Here is a 24,695-nt window from a genome sequence, read left to right as displayed (position 1 = left end):
TGTCAAGGGGGGGGGGGGGGAAGCCTAACCCTGTCGTACGCCCCCCCAAAATTATATCCCGGGCAACGCCGGGTCTCTCAGCTAGTATATATATAAAGCAGAAAATAGCCGCGTTAGTCCAGTTGCGATAGTGCAGAATAAATTAGTTCTTCACTGAATACTGAAGAACTATATAATATATATATATATATATATATATATATATATATATATATATATAATGCAGAAGGAATAAAGCAGGTGGTCAACAGTTAATCAATACATTTTTCCAGGTTTATTAAAAGATTTTTTTTTTTTAAATCTAGGGGGTAAAAAAAAAAAAAAAAAATTGTAACCAAATTTGGAAACAATGATAATGTTAACAACGTGGAAAATACAATATATTTTGTATTAAATAGTCTTTAAGAATAAATTGCATTTCTATAAAGAAAGAGACCATGAATAACCAGTGACATCCGATAACGTGAGTTTAAAAAAAAAAAAAAGTGTTTCCAGCTTCTAAATGATGAGCTGTAACAAAAACAATTGCCTTTATTAATACTTACACTATGGTCCTCGTGTCTAGTCAACACAGAATCTCATTTTCCTATATACACACTATGAACAAAGTCTGCAAAAATTAATGACATTCAGGGGTCATTTAAAAATGGCTGCCCAACTGCAATGTGTAGCTATCAATAAGCATGCTTAACACATCTGGCTGCCAACAGCTGTTTGATATTGACATATTGTTTCCCCCCCTTCACCTCACACAGTATGAAAACGGCTACACCAATCAGTATCATATAGAATAAGTTAAACATCAACAAATTGTGACATTAATTTTACACTGCTACAATGCCTACAAATTAAATCCATTTGGGTGTTTGTTTCATACAGTACATAACAATGTTATAACACATCCAGTCCTACTGGAACCTCCACATATATTTAGAAAATAACCGTTTAAAAATAAAAAAAGACAGTAATCAGCATAGTTCTTCACAAACTGTGCAGTCGTGACCACGCTTTGGGAAAGAAACTTTCGATAAGAGTTACACAAGTAAAATTCAACTGAAAGTGAGCAAAGCATTTTAATACAAAAATGCCCATGACAAGTATAAGTGCATAGCATATATGACAAAATACATCAAATTACAGTGACAATGCTTAAGTGACACAAATGTAACATAGTATCAAAACTGTACAAATCAGATGACCGGGCTCCTACTTACACAGAGATTAATATTTTCTACAAAATTGCGAGACACAGTTTTTTTCAGCTGGCCCCATAACAGCAGCGCTTGGACCAACTTTTCAATAGATGGTGTTGTTTGCCCAGCCTCTACTTTGAAATGCATCATTATTTCTCTCTTGCAAGATCATGCTTTTCCCTGAAAATCAAAAAGAATGCATCGAAAAAGAGCAATGAACAGACATATTCCCCATTCCCTTTTTAGTAATAGTTGGTAGGCGGGATATTTTGGAAACACCTTTTCTGGCTACTCAGTCCCACCCAGATATGGATACATGTCCGCCATCTTTAATTATGCTCAAGTCAATCACACCAAATCATCTGAATTTTTTTCTTGGCTAAGCCATTAAACACATTTGGTTTCAAGAGGACACACACACACACACACACACACACACACACACACACACACACACACACACACACACACACACACACACACACACACACACACACACACACACACACACACACACACACACGTCTAACCAATACTGTTGATAAACTATACTTTAACTCAGGGGTTCTCAACTCCAGTCATCAAGATCCCCCAACAAGTCGGCTTTTAAGGCTATCCCTGCTTCAGCACAGGTGACTCAATTAGTCGCTCGGTTGTAGTCAAAGACTGAGCCACCCGTTCTGAAGCTGGGATATCCTTAAATACCAACCTGTGGGGCGGTCCTGAGGACTGGAGTGGAGAACCCCTGCTTTAACCAATTGTGTTCCATTTTAATGAAAGGTATTTATATTTCCCGATTCAACACAATGGCATTCATCTGAGAAAACATATTTGTCATTGGCCATTGTCAATTTTAGTTATAAACACTCCCGCCTCATTTTAAACACCTTGAAAATAATTAATTCTTTAAGTAAACCTGTACTTTTTAAATATTTCCCCTTTACTTGAAAACTCTCTTCTACTAGATACCAGTATTTCTCAGAGACCTAACATATTGTCAACTCAGACAAGTCTAGAATGTAGAGGGACCAGCGGCCAACAGCACCTAGTGTCAAAGGACACTGTTAAAATCATAACCTCAAAATAACTCAAGAAACATATTGACTGTCACAACCCATTGGCTGCATGGTTGGCCCCTGTGGCATCCAAGTGGTTAAACATAAATTTAAACTCATCCTTTATGGGATCAACTGAACAAGTAAAGTGACTAACTGTGCCACCGATAAATAGTAACGTTGAAATGACTCAAGATCATATTTTTGTTTTATCTCCGCAATATTTTACTGCAAGGTATTTGGCAACTGGGATAGGCTTCTGTGCAAGTTGGGGTTTTGGCTATGCCGGTTACGACTGCGCACAGATGAAAACATAGTGTTGCAACCGGCTACTTTACATTTATGGAGTTGCCGGAGATGGACAGTTTTGTAATGAGCTCGAAAGGTCCCCTTGTTACTGTAATTTTTTTGGCAGATGTGACAGGTTATTGGTATACCAGATGGTATGTTTGAGAAACTCTGGTGAGCTCTATCAATCAAATTAAAATTCTGATACAGTTCTTCCTGGGGTATGAGACTCAATCCTTCACAGCTTTCATCACTATGCTCCACTGGTATGTTACCTTCTTCACTCCCTCCATCTGAATCCCAGGAAGAATGAGTGCTGCTTCCAGACTTGATGCTTGAAGTGGTGCTTAAATCCAATACAACATTGTCATTCACCGCGTCTGTACCGAAGCTGTCCAAACTAGGCTCTCTGATCTTACTCATGGGATAAACCAGGCTCCCTGTTCTGTTCATTCCTTTGAAGATCACAGATGTCTGTCCCGGGTGTTTTAAAGGGGAGTCCTGATAACAATCCTTAGCCATGTCTTTCAGAAGATAAGATACATTATAATGACTACTTTGCAATTCCAAGGTATCTTTGGTCAGTAGCTTATGATGAAGATTCAGGTTTGAACTATGCCTGGAAGACAGAATGAAATTCAAGGTGAACAGATTTGAATATGAATTAGACCATGTATTTACAGACTGAGGAAAGAGAAAGCTAATTTGTCCTCAATGGTTTAGCTGCCAGAAAAAGGTAACATCAGCCCCCCTCAACAAACAAGATAACGCGTTTATGTCATTTACTGGTTTCTATAATGTATCAAATCAAGATGTTTTAGAAGATTTGGCCTTGATAATGAGGAATAACACCTAAATATATAAACATGTTTGTACAATTTGCTGGAGAATAGTTCAGTGGTAAGCACACTGCTTTTAAAGTGTGTGAATTTGCCAAGAATGCCAGTGTCTCCTTTTGACCTTGGGTAGATCCCTCTATATCCCTGTGCCTCTGGCAAAAAAAAAATTAGATTTACAATTTTTATTGGGGGTGCAGCGACTCATTGTGCCTGCAAACCTTTATATACAGCAGTGTATACATTCAGCACTAAACAAAAAGACACAATATGTTGTTACAAGGTTGTTTGTTAATGAATACTTCATGACACATTTTTCGACATAGGAAGAAGTTGACTGCCCTTACTAGGGAATGCACTAGGACAGCAGGTCATCAAAACTCTTTCAATACTGGAGTAAATGTGTCCTATAGTGCATCACTAAAAAACAGTGCGGTCAAAGGGACATTATTTATTCTACCAACTTCTTTTTTTGTATTACCGATATTTAAAACTAAAATGTCATTTATTTATTTATTTTTACATAAAATTGGATTTTTTTTAAGACTGTCTCCCTTTCTGTTTCACAACCTAAAGGCAATTAAAACAAAGATTCCCAAAGAGCTTTAACCTAAAGTGTAACCGCTTTACAATTTCTTGAAATCTGTATTTTAAACGACTTCAACACAAATGGACATCCCTTTAAATACTTTTCACAACTGATTTATATACAGTATGTGAATAGAATTATCATTGTGCCATTATGGACTATTGCTTTCAACAATAACTGCACTAAATAACCATTCAGTTACTCTTACAAACAAAGTTGATCCAAGGAGGATCAGAAAGATTCCCTCTATTATTAGCACTCAATGCTGGGTATAAGTAGGCGGACTATAGTGGTCCTACAGATAATTACTGTTATTAGGTCTATTGACCCGTTAGAAACCGGGAAGATCAAAAAACAAAAAAGTTTTATTAAATTCAAATATTGGCTAAAATCACATACATACATTCATCCATTAAAAAAATCGCTTCAATCTCTGTGTATATAGTGTATGATTGTGATAATTAATTCAGTTATCACTATACAAACGAGATACACTTAAGATCTTACCACAGATTGTTGTTTGAGCATATAAAACCACGAGTACCTTTATGATGATGGACTAAATCAGTCCTTATTAGAAGAGAAATTATACATTGAATTTTCCTATCTGCTAATGCCAATACATAGCTGCTGACCTGAACAGTATTATACATATGAAATAGATGCATGGTGAGAGCAGCCAGAATTTACGATAGAAAGTTACACCTAACTTTGATGGTTGCATACACAGCCACTTCATTATGGGGTTCTTTTTAATGGATGAATGTATGTATGTGATTTCAGCCAATATTTGAATTTAATAAAACTTTTTTGTTTTTTGATCTTCCCGGTTTCTAATGGGTCAATAGACCTAATAACAGTAATTATCTGTGGGACCACTATAGTCCGCCTACTTATACCCAGCATTAAGTGCTAATAATAGAGGGAATCTTTCTGATCCTCCTTGGATCAACTCTGTTAATATAAGTTCTTCTTCCCTCCAAGCACCTACTTAAACTTACCTTCATTTTGTTTAATTGGAGAAAGAGAGAATCCCTATGTTGTGGCACTTCGAGAGAAATCACCCTAGTTAAAACGTAATATTTATTAGATAATTTAAAATAAAACTGTTTGGGAAAACCACAGGTGCAGGACAAAAAGCTAAATAAAATAAATTAAAAGAACGGAGAGGTGTGGTGAAAGTACTAATAAAGCAGTATTTTATATATACCTTCTTACTAATCTTAATTTAACCCTTTAATTGTGTATGGGTAGCCTATCTGTATCCTGAGTGAGTAGGTGTAGCTAAGATACTGTTATATCTCAGATCCCTTATAACCAATCGTGAAAAAGATGTAGATTGGATAGGATATATTACATACAATCTCAGTGAAACACGTCTCTGGTGGAGAGGTATTAGTTTAACTGTAAGGCTGAGCTTGGCTAAATATAGTTGGTTGCTGATGTAGAGCAACCATACATACAGCCCTGGCTGCCTAACAGTATCAGTATATCCAACCTCTAACAGGACAAGCTTATACAAGTATGGTGATAGAGAAGGCTAACCCTACAGTCTGAGTGCTCTTGCTGCCCACGGACGCAGTCTGCGAAGCACTCAGGCGGTATACAGGCCCACACCTCTCCGATGAGCCGACGTCACGTGATGGTGACATCAGACGTACTCTATGTACGTTTCACCGTACTGCCTAGTCACACCTGTATACTGCTACAGGCATTACTGACACCGCTACGCTGATATATGCCATGTGATAAAGTATAAACTAGATACTTACCGTAACCTGTTTTTGGACTAATACTATCCTAGGATCTACTCTATACCACTAGTGGCATCGTGCGGCCATATCCCAGACTCTGGGCTAACAGTATAGAGACTTTATTGTGGTTTACTTTGTCCATCTTTTAAATTCACTGTACACTGGCGATCATAAGTATTGACATGACCTACAGTGTTTCCCCTATTATTCTACATTAACATTTATTTATATATTATTATTAATAATATTAATAATATTATTATATTTATATCTATTTTAACATTAAGAGTTAAGACTCAAATAAAGTTTCTGGTTTTAATTCACTCATAGTCCACCCACCTTCACTAGGTTTTTGTTACATTAGGCTTTAACATATTGGTTGAGTGCTCTCCTTGGGGTTCTATCTCTCCCTGTTTACTTAAATTAAGATTAGTAAGAAGGTATATATAAAATACTGCTTTATTAGTACTTTCATCACACCTCTCTGTTCTTTTAATTTATTTTATTTAGCTTTTTCTCCTGCATCTGTGGTTTTTCCAAACAGTTTTATTTGAAATTATCTAATAAATATTACGTTTTAACTAGGGTGATTTATCTCGAAGTGCCACAACATACAGTAGGGATTCTTTCTCTCTCCAATTTGTCAATACCCCATTCCCTGTGCGCACCCCCCTCCCTTCACTGTTTGGTTCTCTTTTCCCTCTATATATGTTTGAGCGGGGTAGCATCTGCAGTATCTACTATATGCAGGTTTCTCTCTATAAACGTCAGTTTGTTTATACATACCTATGGGATGAGCGGTCAGATCTCCTTTATATGTTACACTTACAAACAAGTAATCGGTTTGAAGGGTCTATCCATCAGGCGTTATAAAAATCATGTGGCATCTTTTAGCATCAATGTATCAGTTTGCGACGATTTTGCTATACTTGCTTAACCGTGCAATTTGGCTGATGGTTTTATTGAACAAAAAGGTTTGAAGTTTGGAGTAACTTGATGCACTGAATATACAGTATGATGATGGGATATTCGCTCCATGTTTAGTGCATCACTAAAATCATATGGAATTATACAAGCCTGGAGAAACCATAAATATATTTACTCTATATACTGATCTCCTAAAAATGTTACGTCTCTGAAATACCAAAGTTACCAGCGCTATTTATGGAAGTCAAACGTAGGACAGAAAAAGATGTCAAGTTGCCCCCAAACCGTCATTTTAAAATCAGCATATACACATCATTATATTTCCCGATTCGTTAACGTTTTCTTACCTGTCTCTACTCCTCCGGGAAGGGAAAGCAGCGTTGCAACCATCAATTGTACACAGGTGCATTTCTTTGGGGTGTACGTTTTTGTAATGCATTTTAACACTGTAAGGGTTTTTAAAGGCCTTCCTACATATCTCGCAGTGGAAGCGATTTTCGTCCGTAGGAATCTCCAGGTGTTGGTCGCCACGTTCTATGTCAGCAGACTCTTGAAAACTAGAAGCCTTGTTGGACAATGCACTGAAGAGGCCGCCACTCGAAGGGTACTGCTTAAATGCAATACACTCCTCCGGATCTGTGTGTCTTGGCTGCTCGTTACTATACAGAGAGTGTTCAGCCAATTGCCTTACAACATTAAAGTGGTTCAGGTGGTCATACTGGTTTCCCCTGGAATCCAGTCTTAACGCATGGTCTTGTTGGTGATTACCCTCTTCCTCAAAGGGATCACATTCGTTTTCAGAGTCTGAAGAGGCATCGTGAGGACTTTCATCCATAACCGATTGAAAATGTTGGCCCTCGCCCTCATTAGATGGAAATGAAATGGAAGGCTGTATATGGTGGTCTCTCTCTGGCCCGCACGCGATATGCGTCTCTCTACTTCCATCACAGGTTTCAAAAGGGATATCACTGGCCGCCTCCTGAGGGGTGTCGTCTTCGGAAACAATGTTTTCCGTGTTCTCATTCGGCGCGGCGACCGTTTCTTTCTGGATTTTGATGGGCATGCTTGATTTTCGAGACTTCTTTTTGGGCGCGGCATCAAAAGGCGAATCGTTGGACATCAGCTTTTCAGTGATCGGCGAAGACACCCCAGGCAGAGACGGTAGTATACCAGGGGTGTTGGCAAGTTCAGCTGGTGTAACTGGATTTCGATAAAAGGGCAGAACTGGCTGCACCGTTTTCAAGTTGGGAAAAAGCACACAGATTTGTCCGGCGTTAGGGAGACTTGATTTTAGCTTTGAGTCGCTGCCAGGACTCACATAGTTAGTGGCAGGTCTGTTGTCTAAGCCTGAAGTTTTGGGTCCTATCCTTTTGTGATCTTCAGACAAAGATATGCTTAATCCATTCCTCAGATCTTTGTCTCTGTTATTTCTATTCATTGGCATATGAAGTCGTGGGTTGGGATTGGAACTATGACGATTTCGGCTACGCAGAGAGCTAAATACCATATTGCATCCCTCAATGGTACACCTGTGTTTAATCTTCAGGTGGACAGCATTGTAATGGATCTTCAGCGTTCCTTTGTCATAAAAGGTCTTTTCACAAGCAGAGCAGAAGACACGACCCTTTCTAGGTCCAATGCCATTTCTCTCAGCAGACATTAAGTTGCTCTCAGGGGAGGCTGATGCCATTTCATAGTTGGTCACCGTGTTATGCGAACTACAATCACTTAAAGGGCTATCATCTTCTACCTTGGTGATGACATCTTGAGCACTTATGCTGGACTCATTTTCAAAATGAAATGAAGCAGAACTGGAAGTTAAGAAGCTACTCTCGGAGAATGATATATGGGCATCTTGTTTGCTTTCATTGCCTCGGTCTTGACATCTTTCAGTCCTTGGCCTTTCCGGTGATGAGCCTATCAGTGGGGGAGGCACTGGGCTGAAGAACTGGAAAGGTAATGTGAATGCCATATTGTTGATCATATTCTCAAAGGGGTGGATAGTGGAAGGAGACCCTTTCTCCAGTGAGGAAGGTCGCATGGGACTACTTCTTGGGTTGCTGCTTTCGATAAATGCTCGAATGTCCGAATTCATCCGAGCAGTGGGTACAAGGACAGAATGGCTTTCTTTTTCATGGATTGCCATGAGTTCTACAATAGATTTAGTTTCACCAAAACGAAGGAACTGCTGCAGTGTAGCCAATTCTTCTTCAACGGTCATTATAGACCAATGGTCCAATACTTTTCCGGAGGCATCCTAAAAGCAGAGGAATAGGTTGAAAACAAAACTTGACTTTGAAGTGTGCAATGCATTAAAACTAAAGGCAATTACAGAAATTAAAATTGTACAATTAGGCTCTTCTTGCTCATGGTACAAATGTAAATATCGATTTTTACAACATACAAAATGACTTGGAATCTAAGCACCTTTTTTTTTATTATTAATTTTTTTAAACGCAAACATTTTTATGTACAGATAATGGATTTCCCTTAAGTAGGAGTATTTCTCATATTTTATATACGTTTTTGAAATTGAACAGTTAAGGGTTTGTAAATCTAGAGATAAAACCACCGCAATTTCAAGTCTTGGATTAGCTTCTCATTTAAGTCGAGTACTTTTCTCATCGCAAGTTTAATAATCTTCAAGGCAACTTAGATCAGATAACAAATGAACCTATATTGATCTATTGCCAGTTTTCACAGAGCACAGCTGTAATTACACTTTAAGTGGTGGAGTTCTTTCAAACTCTGGCCATGTCTAACTTTTCCCAATAACGACAATAAATATTTTATCACAGGACATGTATTGGATAGGCCTACAGAGATTTTTCTCAGTGTATGGAAGAGTTTCCAAGACTGTATCATCCTCATTTTTTTCATGCTTTATAGGTTCAAAGTAATCGATTCCATATTTTTAATCCCAACACTAAAATGCAAGATTATCAGCAGTATTAAATATGGATTGGTGTCAGAAGACCATAATTATGCTTTGCATAAAAAGGTAATAGTAGCAAGCAGGAGGTACAACCTCTCACATGGCATTTAATTACGGTAGGCCAACTCTGTTCTGCTATTACCAAGCACATGGAAACAGTTACGATATAAAAGGTAATAATTTGCATTGAATTTTACCAATCATATTGTTGTTTACGGATTTACAAAACATTGTAACATTCGGGTTTGTTTATGGGTTTAAGAGTAGGGAAATTAAAATGTTAAAGAAACATGCTTATGGATTTTATAAGCAATTTCCCAATTTGTGTTTCAGTGAGGAGGTAACTACTGTATCTGTTTATCTGATTATCCCATTATACTAAAATATTGGCTGCTGTTAAGTTTGCTATACGCTCAGGCCCGGGCCTACGGTGAAACATTTTCTGGTTTTTCTCCCCCCATATCCAGGGGCCCCACTCTCTCACTGATTGCCGGGGGAGAGCGTGGGGCTTCTGTAAAGGTCTCGCAACTTCTCCATCGCGCCACCCTCCTCCTTCTGCAGCACCGCAGCGTCAAATGACGACGTGACGTCCCATGGCGACACGCTGCCATGACGTGACGTCACACAGTGTCACGTGACGTTGTGGCGTCATCTGACGCCTCAGAAGGAGGAGGGCGGCGCTGCAGAAAGGTAAGTGCCTATGGACGGCAAAATGTTACATCTGCCCCAGTATATGCTATTCATTCTGTAACATTCATCCTTATTCAACAAGTTGGAAAGTTACTTCCCTGGGCCAGAGATTATTTGAGCACCAGTAATTTGGATGGAGCGGATGTCTTCTCCATCTTGGGAAAGCGGCTTCACAGCATAATAAATAGGCGCCATGGTCTTCGAAAAAACAAAAGGACAGTTCCACCCATGGGTCTTGGAGTCAAATGCTTTAAGAAATCCTAAGACACAGTCCGTGGGGGGGGGGGGGGGGGGGAGGGGAATAGACTAGGTCCTAGGATTTCTTAAAGTAAGGACTATGACTATTTGACTCCAAGACCCATGGGTGGAACTGTCCTCACCTCTTTCTTCACCACTGCCATTTTTCTACCCATAAAAAGAAGTAACACCGGAATAAGACTGCTTATGGTTACATTCCATTCGATCACCCAAGATATGGTCAACATTCATAATGTAACCTTGATCTTACCCCCCCCCCCAACCCCTACTAAGATATCCCAGGCAAATCTGAGGGTACCTGAAGCACATAGCCACGAATGTAATCTTGGAGTGTCCAATCCAGGGAGTGTAGAATTTGTATGACCTCCTCTTGTTTCAGGACACTGAAAAGGCGATCCAGCAGGATTTTCAGACGGATCGGAATGGCTTGCGTCCCGTATAGCATCAGGCTGCTAATATCGAAGGCCACGCTAGACTGGACGATCTCCACCTGACTGGTGGGATAGAAGTGTGGCAGTCGTAATTTGCTCAGCGCTATAAAATAAAGAGAAAGCGTGTATGAGAGAACTTCACCCCTCTCACGTGCATTGAAGAGTTTTGGCAAGTGGCTATAGCTCTGGAGATTACCATGTGCCACCCATCCATGCCTGCATTGGTCACAATGACGGTGGTTTATTATTCCTGGTTTAAAACCTAGGCAGATACAGTTCACCAAGGTGCATCTTATTGCCTGCAAAACACAAGCCAAAAATGGCAAAAGATTAATACACAAACATACACGGAAACGACTGAATCTAGAGCGGAGAATGGAGAATAATGTAGAAGTATGCAACATGCCTTTCCAGGACATTGTAATGATTTTTCAGAGCAATAATAGTTATTACAGGGTGGGGGGGTCAACTCCAGGGGTGCTCAACTCCAGTCCACAACCCCCCCCTCCCACCAGGTCAGGTTGTCAGGATATCACTGCTTCAGCACAGGTGGCTCAATCAAATGCTCAGTCAAAGAGAGCCTCTGAGCCACCTGTGCTGAAGCATGGACTGATTAAGCCACCTGTGCTGGAGCAGGGATATCCTGAAAACCTGACCTGTTGAGGGGGGGCTTGAGGACTTGAGTTGAGCACCCCCTGAGTTATTCTACTGTAATATGCATGTGCAACTAACACTGGAGCCGATTCATGAACGGCCAGTACGGGATAGTACAACATATCCAGTGTTAAATACCATGTAGGTCAGTGGCAGTTAACGTCGGATCTAGTGCTCTAACCGGTACCAGCGCCGGATGAACCTGCCCCATAATGTGATAACACAGGGGATGAGTCATTTCTTAAAGTTTTATGTTCAAGAAAATACTAGTCAGTACACAAATTTAGCAAAGAAAACATCCTAATGTCATTTGGGAAAATGCTGACAATTTTTTTTATTTTATTTAATGTTATTATAGCAGCAAATCTCGATTAGCTCCTCTGTGTTTGCCTAACACACCACGAAACAAACCACGGACAGGTTATAGTCAATGGTTAATGTTTTGATGGTTTCCAAATGTAACGTTCTGATCACTGTGTTTGGGAGCACATCCTTACTACCATGTATCGTATCCATCTGGATGCTGCATGAGATCATAAATACAGTAACAACCCAAGTGATGGGTTTACAGAATAAGGACATTGTAGCCCACACAAATTCACAATATACAGTACTAGCATTTGTGGTAGAGCAGCCTATTATATTATATTCTGAGATCATAACAACAACATTATTCATGCTTGGGTGAAGGGATCATTCAGTAGTCAGTGTGGATGTTAACCATTTATCAAATTGTCATCCAACATGCTGTATCTGGACTAAATAAACCTGGATGGTTAGTGGAGATTATATTCTGAATTATTGTAATTTATACCTCCCCTTTGCAACCAAAGGGACCAGCAATGCTTTGCAAATCAATTTGTGCATGTTGTTGAGTTTTTCACCTTTATTTTGCTTTTTTTCAGGAACGGCTGTTGAAAGTTCCCATTGCTCGGGCCGGGAATGCAAGAAAATCTGGCAAAATGCAAGGTTTGCGCCCGGTTAAAAATCTGTACATAGTGACCTGACCGGCCTGGGGGGGGGGGCGCGGGATTTCCCTGAGCAGGGAGAGAGCAGGGCTGGTGCTAGGGGGCTGGGCAGCTTCCTCCCTCCTTTTTGGCTGCTGCTGGGTAATGCAGCCAAATCAGGAGGAGGTGCCAGGAGCCTGGAGGTGGGGCCAAGGAGAGGAGGAAACAGCATGGAGCAAAGAGGCGTATGTCTCTCGAGCGTGTGCGAGTCTAGAGTGCTAGCGCGTCGCACCTTTCACCATTGTGTTCAGTAATTTTGCAGAAGCCGCCTGGCAACCCTAGTCGTAGTAGCTACGCCATAAAACGTCCCGCTCGTTTCTCTAGGGGAGATTGCGCTTTCAGATCAGGACCCCCTTTGTTCCCAGTAGTTTTGTAGCCCAGTCCTCCTTATCCTCAGATCGGCTTTATTTACCATTTAATGGGCTACCCCCGCCACTGCCAGTTACAGCCGGGCTCATAACGTGACGTTACCCAAAAAGGGAGCGGGCTTTTGTAGGCGTTTAACTCGAGACCCGGATGTAGGCGTTTAACTCAAGTTGAGAAAGCGCGAAAAATGTTATTGAGACCACAGATAACTTTGGTGTTACACTACGGGGTGGGAAACTCCAGTTCTCAAGGGCCGCCAACAGGTCAGGATTTCAGGATATCCCTGCTTCAGCACAGGTGGCTCAATCTCAAGACTGAGCCACCTGGGCTGAAGCTGGGACCGATTGAGCTACCTGTGCTAAAGCAGGAATATCCTGAAAACCTGACCTGTTGGTCTCCCTTGAGAACTGGAGTTGCCCACCCATGTGCTACACCCATGCAGACGAGTCGCGCCAAGTTTAGGATTAACAGATGTTACGTTCCCACATTAACCTTAACGGACTTCTGTGGCTATGAGATAGTGGCAGCGCCGGATTTGCATCTCATTACCACTAATTGCCGTTACACTTAACGCAATGCTCTTTACAGGATCTATTATTTATAGATACAGCATTACCCTTAACGTGAAGTCACGATGACAGAGATATTTTAAAGCGCTACAGTGGTCCAACGCGATTAAAATTAATTATCCTCTAATAATGACAGCAGTGATTGTAGAATTGAAATTGGTCAACAGAATAGCATAGAATACAGAAATTATATCAACTCCTATTTTCCTTGTTACTAATACTACAAGGACAAACCACGACATGCTTTGTAGTTTCCCAAAAAAGGAGGTTTGTGGGAGGGGATGGGGGGGGGGAAGAAATTATTAGAGAGGTGCAATTTTTTCACTAAAATTCACAAAATCAGGCGACGTGCACTTTTCTTTTTTCCCCTCGAAACAGCAAAAGGCAGAATTTGTATTTATTTATTTTTGCAGATTTGGAAGGTTTCGAGCAGGGGAGGGTCAACGCCAGTCTCCTCTCAAGGGCCACCAACAGGTCAGGTTTTCAGGATATCCCTGCTTCAGCACAGGTGGCTCAATCCGTCCCAGCGTCAGCACAGGTGGCTTAAATCAGTGGTTCAGTCTTTGACTGAGCCACCTGTGCTGAAGCAGGGATATCCTGAAAACCTGTTGGTACTTTGAGGACTGGACTTGGCCCACCCCTGGTTTAGAGTCAAGAAAATAAACTAAAAAAGCATTGAAGGTAACACAATAGTTAAAGTGGAAAAACAAGACGCACCTCAGTCATTTTGCGCTTTGGTTCCTCTCCCGCAAACAGCTGAATTTCAGTGCTAGGAATGCACTCACTACAACACAAAAAAGGGGGTCAAGTTACTTTTTGAAAGCACTTCTTGCCAAATACTCCCAAAGCTGCCACCCTCCTTCCAGGCTTTCACCGGGCTAAAACTAATGACTGTCGAGTATCAACAAACCCTAACCCTTTCACGCACAGGGAGAGCAAAACTTACATGTAAACAGGAACACTATACTCCCATTGCAGGCCTTTCTCACCTCAAAACTACAATGTCATTCTCCGTTTACAGTAGGACTGAAAAGCGCCTTTAAGGTTTTTAAGAACGCTGAAGACGTACTCGGCGCTGTACGAAACGAGGTACACACTGGCTGAGCAAGAAGAGTCAAAGAGGACGAGTGTTGCTGACATCACATAGAAACAATGGTAGACGTAGTCCCTTCCTCAAAGAGCTTACAGTCTATGCAGGTGTAGTGAGAGATACAATAGGATATCATGCAAGTGTAAATGCATGTAATTATTCAAAGAACAAAGACCTACATTAATATATCCCCATCTCCGAGGCAGATTGTATAGTAGTAATGGATTTGTCCACAATGAATTAGAATGGTTTTTTTTCTTGTATAGCACCGACAGTGTACGCTGTGCTATACATTGAGTTTTTGCAATCACAGTCCCTGCCTTGTAGAGCTTACAACCTATGGTTTTGGTGCATGAGGCACAGGGAGATAAAGTGACTTGCCCAAGGAGCCGACACTGGACCCCCCCCCCCCACGTTTTACACTCAGTGTCGTTATTCTCAGAGTCAGCGCCTCTACTCACGGAGCCGCCCCTTCAGCTCCCACCCCTCCACCTGCGTTTCGCAGGACATTAGCGTAAAGCAATGCCGTTCGGGAGCTCTGATCCCATTGGGGTTTTTTTTGCCTCCGCTTTCCATTAAAAGAAAGAGCTTTGCTGGGTGTAAATGCAAGTTGGTCTGCAATGCTTTGTATTAGGCGTGTTCATTTTCAGTAAATGTTTACCGCTAAGTTCGGTTAAAGTGCGGGGTAGACAACGGGTTTAAAATTTGCACGCGCAGCACCTCTGTACGGTAACTCTGAGCAAGAAGAGACTTGCGAGGTGCCAAAGCGCGGCTAAAACACTATACATCTAGGAAGTACCTGACAGGTCGGGTCGATTAAAAAGGCATCAACACATTTACATTTAATGGCTTCGAGTTCTACAGCAACAACATACTGGATGCAAAATCCTAACGGTACTTTGGCTCCGTTTCCCAGCGAAAGAGCCAAAAATTATTTGCTCTCATAGATGAGCAACAAAGACAGACAATCAAGTTGATTTGAGAGCACAGGAAGATCGCGATCTACTCAGCAATCTTTAAAAACGTCTACCGCCAGCATGTGTGTATAATCAGATGTGCGGAGGATGCCATAGTAGACGGAATACTTGTACAATAGAAGTCATGTCTCAATATCAATTAACAGATGAAACACATTAAAGACAAGTCATACAGGAAAGGATTAGATCACCCTTAGACCTCGCATTGCTTTCAGTGTAACCCTTTCAGTGTCAGTAGCACTGGCCATGCAGCCGACGTCAAAGCTTTTCCCGCAACAAAAAGGTGTTTAAATTCCATTAAAAGTGGCGTGGAAGAGAGTTTGGAACACAGGACAAGGCGAGGGCAGGAACACCCAGGTCCCAGGGCAGGAACACCCAGGTCCCAGGGCAGGAACACCCATGTCCCAGGGCAGGATCACCCAGGTCCCAGGGCAGCCCCCAACATAATGCTCTATAGAACGTTGGTTTTGTTTCTACAGAAACGTGCAAGTAAATATGACCAAATACAATAGAGGTAGAGTATAACAAACCATTGGCCCAAAAGCTTACACTTTAATCTTATAGATATATGTATATATATATATACTGTATATATATATATATATATATATATATATATATATATATATATATATATATATACACACACACACACACACACACATATAGAGGTATCAGTACCGTATATATATATATATATATATATATATATATATATATATATATATATATATATATATATACACACACCGTTTTTTAAGTTGTAAAAAAAACTCAGGAAAAGGGGTACCCAAGACGTCAAAGCCTAAATTCCATCTTTATTACATGAAATTGGGAATAAAAGCCAAAACTGCACCAGATTGATCAAACTAAAGCATGGGCCGTTATTCCTTCGCTACATTATTTTGTACCGGTGATGCAGCCGAGTTACTTTGATAAATAACCTCGTATAGAGTTCCCTTTGTACAATCTTCTCTTATTACGTCCTCTTGTATCTGCATCAAAAGCAAGTCAAAACCCAGGTTCCATCAACTAGCCACAGGGGTTTGTGGTATCGGACACCAGGCATATGTGTTTGGCACGGGCTATCCTCGGTCCACTGCTGGAATGCACAATGCAACTGCACCAATACATTCTTACAGTACAAGACATTCATAGCCCAGAATTCAGGTTGTGGCCAAATCCGTGGCACTATACTGCACATGTCCATTTGATCCACAGAACGTACCCAGGTTAGAAGTAACAGCTCCTGATACATTGGATCTACCTTCCCTTGGGCTATTTACAGAAACGAGATGCCTATAAGTTATTATGGCAATTGAGCAGCTTGTAGATCATAGCTCTGCTTTACTGACATCCCAGAGTCAGATTTGTCTGCTGTCACTTACTGTATTTTAAATAGCTCAAACAGGCGATACTTGGACACTTGCACAAGTGTCTGTTGCAGTGTTTTTCAACCAGGGTTCCTAGGAGCCCTTTGGTTCCCTGGGCACCCCTAAAGGGTTCCTTGTAATTTTCTGGTCATTTGAAAATTGTATAAAATACAGAAGAATTTACAATGCATCTGATCTCATTTGCGCTATTAGAGAGGGTTGGGGTCCCTTACAGTGCATCTGATCTAAGACACGCTATTAGAGAGGGTTGGGGTTCCTTGCAATGCATCTGTTCTCAGACACGCTATTAGAAAGGGTTGGGGTTCCTTACAATGCATCTGATCTCAGACACGCTATTAGAGAGGGTTGGGGTTCCTTACAATGCATCTGATCTTAGACGCACTATTCGAGAGGGTTAGGGTTCCTCAGAATTTCACATAGGGTTCCTTAAGCAAGAAAAGGTTGGAAACCACTGGTCTATTGATACATTATTCCTAAAAGATGTTTAGCTCAGGCAGATAATCCTCTCATTGGGACTACTGCACTATGCAAATGCCCAACTATTGACGATATCTACAAGCACGGGAGTTATTGCCAACTGCTGCCCTCTTTGGGAAAAGGGGTTGGATACCAATAAGACCAACCACAGATGGAGGTTTGTAGCACTACTGCAAATGTATTGGTAAATACCTTGCATGGCTTGTTCTTGTGGACTATTGTACATAATATACAAAGCTGCAGTAGGACAAGTCATTCCATGTGTGCCCTTATTCACGCCGGAGTCCTGCCAGGTAAGGTGGCTAAATGTACACTCAAGTTAGCCACCTGCAGTCCATAGGAGGGGCTCAGATGTCACCATTATATTTCAGCAAATAAGCAAAAGAAAATATAGATTCAGAAGTTCAGAAAATATTAAGGACTTTTAAACGTGCAAATTTTAAACCTATTTAACCCCCCCCCCTATTATTGTGGCTTACACATGGGACTATAATGACTAAACAAGTGCTAAGCAATAAGGAACCTTAGGACCAATTCCCTGGAAGGGACATGGTATGGGTGCAACAGAGCTTAGCAGATATGGGCCATCGTCTTTTAAACAAGACATGCCCTGTAGGCCATTTCGATATAAACAGTCAATTTAAAGCTCTGCTAGTCAGCCACAGGAAGCATATTGGCAGACAATGGCCAACATATTTCAGGTGACAACCTTTTATAATAGATTTGTTAGGAGGAGGTTCAAAAGTCAAATGTCTGAAATATTATGACACAAACTCAAAGGTACATGTGAGGTGCCATTTACTGTGGTGGTCTTAACAGCAACAAATCTACTTATGGATAAGGGTTGTGTTGGTGTGATTTGTTGGTATTTGGTAGTAGAAGATGACCGTAGGGATGAAAAGAAGCAACATACATTGCAGAACGCTAGAAAGTAGCAACGACCATTGTTTGGTTCCATGGGCAGGAGTTAGATCAACATTTCTGAGAAAGGTAGATTCGGGCACTCTGGAGTTTGAATACCATGTGCCGAAGAGATGGGGCCAAAGAGATCACACGTCATAACAGCCCAGACCTTGAAAACATCTCCAAGTACTAAATCACAGATGCAAGAGTAACAGTCAGAAAAATGAACCCGAAATCAAATTGATGGTACCCTAAAATATAACTCAATGAGGTGGCTTTCATTTTTTAGAGAAAGCACTAGCTTTCTTGCCATGTGTGACTTGTTTGTGGGCTGCAAGCCATGCTAGGTAGACAGGTTACAAAACAATGTATTATTTCCTGATTGCTGCTGCATCCAAGTATATGTTTGTGATCAGAATTCGTGTTCGGCTGAGAGTGAAGTTGTAGAAGGAAGTGAGCCAAGAACCATTCCTTAGGCTGCGTCACCCCTAGCGCTGAGCGGGCGGCGCTTGCGGCGGTTACTTACATACATATATCTATATAAGTCTCCGCTCACGCTGTGCACGGGCACACACGCTCAGGTAAACAGAAAAATCTAACTATCCAGCGCGCTCAACTACCCGCAATGCCCTCCCTCCCGCGCGCGCGTAAATGCAGGACACCCGGCGCTCACGTTTGGAGCGCTCTCCCAGCATGAGTGCGCTCAGCGCCAGCGGGGACTCAGCCTTATAGAACACAGCATATTTTTGTGAAATGCTGCACTTCTCCATAACAAAATGTACCAATACCTGCTGCATAAAACAGATACATGGATGAAAGGGAAACGTCTTCCAATGTTGGTTGCATAATGTTCAGAACAACAACAACAAAAAGGACCTACATAAGCTATGAATGTAATGTAGTATCAAACTAAATGGTTAACAAACAAGCCCTAATATAATAATACACTTTATTTCATATAGCACTTTTCTCCCAATGAAACACAAAGCGCTTCACAATTACAGTATAATGTGTGGTAAACAGCACATAGGAATGTTGCAGGCACAGGTCCCTGCCCAGATGAGCTTACAATCTGTGTTTTTGGTGCCTGAGGCACAGGGAGATAAAGTGACACACGGCGTTGACCACAAGAATTGAAACAAGTTCCCCTGATGCAAACTCCATGTCATTCTTTACAGCCAGTGTCTTTACTCACCGAGATGCTGCTTCTCCCTATATAACAACACATTTTATAACTCATGTATATATATTCTTCTAAGAAATAAAGATCGCTTAATGGAGTTCAACCGAGATTGAAATAAACGACCCTTACTGATTAGCAGAATACATACAAATGAAATAATGTGTTACATTGGATGTGCATTGAGGCTGCTTTGTTTTCAGTTGTATATTTAAGGTCACATATTGTGTTGGGTTTTTGAGCGTGCCAAGATTGTGCATTTCTAACTGTAACTGAATTAAGTGGTTTCTTGAATAGTCAAAGTTTCAGCATTTCCCCCCCATTTTCTTTGCAGCCGCTTCCCCTGTGCTAGACAGGATTTTAGTCCCATTAGAGCCGATCTCTCCTCCAGCAACGAACAAAAGCATATTTGATAAGAAACATAAAATGTATACGTTGGGCTTCAGAATATCTGCTATTTAAATACATTTCAAGGTAATGAGGGGAAGCTGCCCGCACTTTACTGAAATGATGAAGATTCTTAAAAAAAAAAAAAAGTCGGCATTAAATGCAGGTATACCGTTACATGCTATATGGACGAATGAAAGGACTCACTGTACGCAGGAATTGAACATATCCTCTCACAGCCTGCCTCCAACTATGTCGCAGGTCAGGCAGGGGCACTGTACATCACATTTCATACATGTTGAAACCCATTTTGTCCTTTTGAAAAAGCTGTCAGACTTCAAGCCAGAATTCTCATTAAAAACAACAACAAAAAAAACAGCTCTTACCAAGAGTGATGCAATGACCAGATTTTCCAAAATCGCAAGAACCAAAAGAAAACAACCAACCACCCAATGTCGCTACATCATTTTTTAAGACGTGGGTTTGTTTGTTTGCACCAAGGCATTGTTTTAAAAGACCATTATCCACTACACCCTGTAATCACCCTGCCGTTGAGACAGTGGCAAGCTTCATGGCATGTAGGGAGAAGCAGAAATGGGAAGAACATGTTACTACACTGCCTTTGAGAAAGTTTGGCTTCCAGCTATGCACTGATTAATATCAGATCTCCTCCTTCACTCGCCTCTTGACAATCGTGTCACATCTGGCTGACAAATCCTTACAAGCTTCTCCAAACCTAGGCAGCCCAGATCATGCTCCAGGACTTGCTGGAAGGAAGCGGTAACACCAGCCATGTACTGATGTGCCATCACGAAACTAATGAAGCTGACTTCACTTGTAGACTGCAGGAACACGAAGAAACACAACAACGCGCCTGAAGCTCTTGCAACATATAACACAGAGAGTTAGCTCACCGAAAGACAAGACAAACAATGCGCTTCTGCAGCTGAAGGAGCCAAGCAGCGACATGAATTTGGATTCTGCAAGAGAATATAGTCAAAAAGCACATCATCACAGATTAACTCCCCACAAGAGAGAAAAAAAGATATATATATGAATAGTGCATATTAAAAAGCTATCCACTTTCCAACCTAACAAGTACATCAAACTAAGAAAATAGACTTGTCACATCTATTACAAAAAGGTATGTCCAGTAATGGATATTGTGCAGTTACAGACATCATTTATTTGTATCGATTGTGCTCTACCACGTTCAATAAAAGGGATTTAAAAAAAAACAAAAACTAGAATAACATTCAGAACGGAAGAAGTCGTCAACCCCCCACACATTTTTGTCCACAACCCCTCTACTTAAATACTATTGTTTTTGAAAGTTAATTATATATATATATATATCACACATATACATACAGTACGTACACAAACACACACACACACACACACACACACAATACAAAACATTCCATTTAATGTAAATATTGAAAAGTGCATTATGATATATTGACCCACACTTGTGAATTATCCTAAGTTGTTCTAATGTAAAGTGGCTACATATTGTTTTTTTTTAAGGATAGGAAAACTAAAGGAGTTCTGGGCCATGCATAATTTACAAAGACGTATCGCCGGACACTGATAACTCCAAGAAGGACTTCAGGAAAATGTTTACTGCCTGCTCTTAAGAGCATTTCTGCATCATAATAATGTTAATGCATTGGCTTAAAGCACTTTATGCAGGACTCATTGAAAGTCACACAGTCGCTTCTTTGCATCTACTGGAGTATATTTTAAAAAGGTTTCTGGATGTGAAATCTGCAACAAAAAAAAAATTATTATCTGACCACAGGAACAATTACATGAAGAAAAAAGCACATCCACTGTCCAACATCTGTACTGAGACACACACACACACACACACACACACACACACACACACACACACACACACACACACACACACACACACACACACACACACACTTATTTAAAAAAACAAAAAAAATCACGGTTTGAATATTAACACTGGTACCATTGAGTTTACTCAAAACAAAAAGCCTTAAAAAATAAGATTTTATTTTTTAATCCATTTAAAAAAAAAAAAAAAGTTTTAAAATGTTGTCACTTCTATTTGTAAATGTTAAAAAAAAAATAATAATAAAAAAATAATAATGTAAGAGTTCTTACCTTGGCCATTTTTAGGAAGAATTCACGTGCACAGGTCCCAGACAGTTCCCCATTCCCTCCATGAGCTCTCCAGCTACAGTATGTACTTGAAGCGCACTCGTGTCCGTACAAGTATTAAAGCAGAGCCGTCGCACGCCTCCCCAGCCCTGTCTGAATAGGAGCACCTCAAGGTCTGTTTGATACCAAGTCTGTGCACAGGGGAGTGAAAGGGGATCCTCCCCCTTGGTTTTCTCCAGGCCCTCCGAGTTTGTGTCTGCCTCTCTCACCTCTGCAGCAAGCTCTCACCTCCGTGCCCTGTTCCAGCATGCTCTCAGAGTCACAGGGCAGTCCCCTCACAGCTGGCTTGTAGAGGGCATGACACTCATCTTTCACAGAGATCTGATCAAAAGGAAGCAGAGGCTGGAGGCAATCCTGATGCAGTCAGAGGAGATTCTCTACCTCACTCCTGGCAGCCTAAGTAATGCATTAAATCAATGCAGCTGACCCAAGGCCAATCTTTTCCCCCTGCAAACATAGAACTGTCTGTGGATAAACCATGAGCTTTATTTCACATTGGAATTAGTGGTTGGATCCAATTTCCTCTTTTTTTTTTTCAAACTGAAAGCTTTAAAATCGTTTTTTTTGTTTTAAAAAATCTAATAAAACCTTTTTATTTTTTTTTTAAAGACACCTTGTTTTCAGGAATTGAAGAATTTCAGGAATTTGGTTGATGGAGTCATGAAAATTCCATAGAATTAACCATAGTGCTTAAGGTAGATGCAGAATGGGAACCTCCTCCACATACAGTCAGGCATGCAGCCAGGTTTCCTGGAGCCCGGCAACCAAACCTGGGCCTGGGTCCCAGCAGAGCTGGTATGGGGGGTGGGGAGGTGTGGGGGGTGGGGAGGTGTGGGGGAGTGGGGAGGTATGGGGGGTTGGAGGGTGTGGGGGGGTTGGAGGGTGGGAGGTGTGGGGGGGTTGGAGGGTGGGAGGTGTGGGGGGGTTGGAGGGTGGGAGGTATGGGGGGTATGGGAGGTATGGGGGTATGGGAGGTATGGGGGGTGGGAGGGTGGGGACAGTTGTTGAGCCCAAGAACCACTATTTGACTGGTGGGCCCACCTAAAATTTAGCATTGCCAGAGAGGTTACTTTTAACACAAAATAAACAGTTTGTGATGTGTTGTCCCACTTTTGTGAGCTACACCACATGCAGTCCCGCAAGAAAAAGAAAAATCCCCACGTGAAATGGAAAGCACCTGGAGAACTATTCAATGTCACAGTACAGTACTCTTGTCACCTAACCGTCCTCTGATTCAATATTGCTATAGAGCAGGGAATCCCAACGGGGGTACCCAAGGTGTCACCAAAATAATGTGTATTGTCGGATCCCAGGGAGTATAGTGGGTTCCTGAGCCCGTGTGGGGACTGAGCACTTAGTAAGACCCCAAACTGCACCTTAGTGTAGGTGTCAATTAGAGCAGTCGCTCCCCACAATGCTTTGCGTCCACAGCAGAAAGGCATTGTGGGGCGTGACTTTGGGAGCTCCTGCAGTAATTTACACCTATACCCCACCATGCTGTCTGCACACACGGAGGTGCAGTTTGGGGCCTTATTACGCGCGTGTTCCCCTTATGAGCTCCGGACACTATATTGCCTGGGATCGGTCACACCGTTAGCTAGCGATAGTCTGATGAGTCGGCAATAAGTGGTTTTAACTAGACGTGCAAATATTTCCTAGCAACGGGTGCAGTATAAAAAAGTTGGGAATCATTGCTATAAAAAAAAAAGCTGAGAATCGGAAGGAGGATCCATTTTCCCAGCTGCAGCTTATTCAAGAAAAAGTGCTCCCTGTCTGTAACCAAACTGTGTGCCAATGTCAAAACAACCAGCGGTAATATCAGAAGCCGGCCAGACTGGTCCAATAACCGTTCCTTCCAGGCAGCAGTTCTGCCAAACTATTAAACAAGAGTCAGGTTTTTTGGTTTTGTTTCAGGTTTCCTAGTAAACAACCAGTGGATTTAAATAAACACATAAATAAATACATCCACCACTGTCCGACTGCGGTCCTTGGAAGTGTGTTACTGTGGTTGCACATTAAAAACACATCATCCTCAATATATATTGCCCATTGACCCTGAACTTCCATTCGTCCCCCACTTCCTGGGCCCTCCTTTGCACACAGCAGTAATGCGGCCATGAACTATGCAAGAAAACGCACCGGAGAGAAAATACACAATGTGTCAAACGACAAACCAAGAAAAAAAACAAAAAACACCACTGTTTAAAATCAACAGATAATCACCAAAAAGAAGAGAAAAAAAAATCTTGATACCCAAGACAAGGTCATGCAAGGGTTACATTTCTGTCTGCTACTGCAGCTTTAATAGCACAGTAACTAAGTCTTCCTAGCATTGCGAGCCATTTCAAGGGATTTACAGGGCACTTTGGGATGGCTAAAGGCTATGAAAATTGAAGGGTACAAGTGAGAGTCAGATTACAACCCAAAGGCCACATAATCTCCCCAGGATATGCAGAAAAAAAAGCACAGAGCCAGCATTCAATAATTCACATTTCTTGCATTTCCAAAGACATTCACAAGTGACCAGGGGAGTGAA

At 41.3% G+C, this 24,695-nt stretch overlaps 1 protein-coding gene across 5 annotated transcripts; it reads right to left on the bottom strand.

Moving 5' to 3' along the window:
* Positions 1 to 1,054: 1,054 nt before the first annotated feature.
* On the bottom strand, positions 1,055 to 22,532 carry BNC1 (basonuclin zinc finger protein 1). Of its 5 annotated transcripts, none has more exons than XM_075575560.1 (7): positions 22,103 to 22,525; positions 14,270 to 14,336; positions 11,153 to 11,255; positions 10,824 to 11,059; positions 6,990 to 8,899; positions 2,812 to 3,155; positions 1,055 to 1,373 (listed from the first exon to the last, which is right to left on the bottom strand). In XM_075575560.1, the coding sequence occupies exons 2-7, from the start codon at positions 14,276 to 14,278 to the stop codon at positions 1,297 to 1,299; spliced, it is 2,679 nt and encodes an 892-aa protein (XP_075431675.1). In that variant the 5' UTR covers positions 14,279 to 14,336; positions 22,103 to 22,525; the 3' UTR covers positions 1,055 to 1,296. The 5 variants fall into 5 exon arrangements, with proteins under 5 accessions (XP_075431675.1, XP_075431672.1, XP_075431671.1 ...); XM_075575557.1 differs by lacking the exon at positions 1,055 to 1,373 and adding an exon at positions 20,875 to 20,940 and having other exon boundaries at positions 1,380 to 3,155; positions 22,103 to 22,532; XM_075575556.1 differs by lacking the exon at positions 1,055 to 1,373 and having other exon boundaries at positions 1,380 to 3,155; positions 22,103 to 22,531.
* Positions 22,533 to 24,695: the final 2,163 nt, after the last annotated feature.

Source organism: Ascaphus truei, chromosome 18, assembly GCF_040206685.1.
Source record: "Ascaphus truei isolate aAscTru1 chromosome 18, aAscTru1.hap1, whole genome shotgun sequence".
Taxonomy (NCBI): Eukaryota; Metazoa; Chordata; class Amphibia; order Anura; family Ascaphidae; genus Ascaphus; species Ascaphus truei.
Note: the sequence above shows the minus strand (reverse complement) of the source record. Positions and strands in the feature narration are given on the sequence as shown.

Bases quoted from the DNA above. Each gene is read 5' to 3' on its own strand.
- BNC1 (XM_075575557.1), bottom strand. The intron at 8,900-10,823 runs GTACCCTCAGAT...CTCTGCTTTTAG, and splicing joins TTCGTGGCTATGTGCTTCAG to GATGCCTCCGGAAAAGTATT. The intron at 3,156-6,989 runs GTAAGAAAACGT...TCTGTCTTCCAG, and splicing joins TCCCGGAGGAGTAGAGACAG to GCATAGTTCAAACCTGAATC.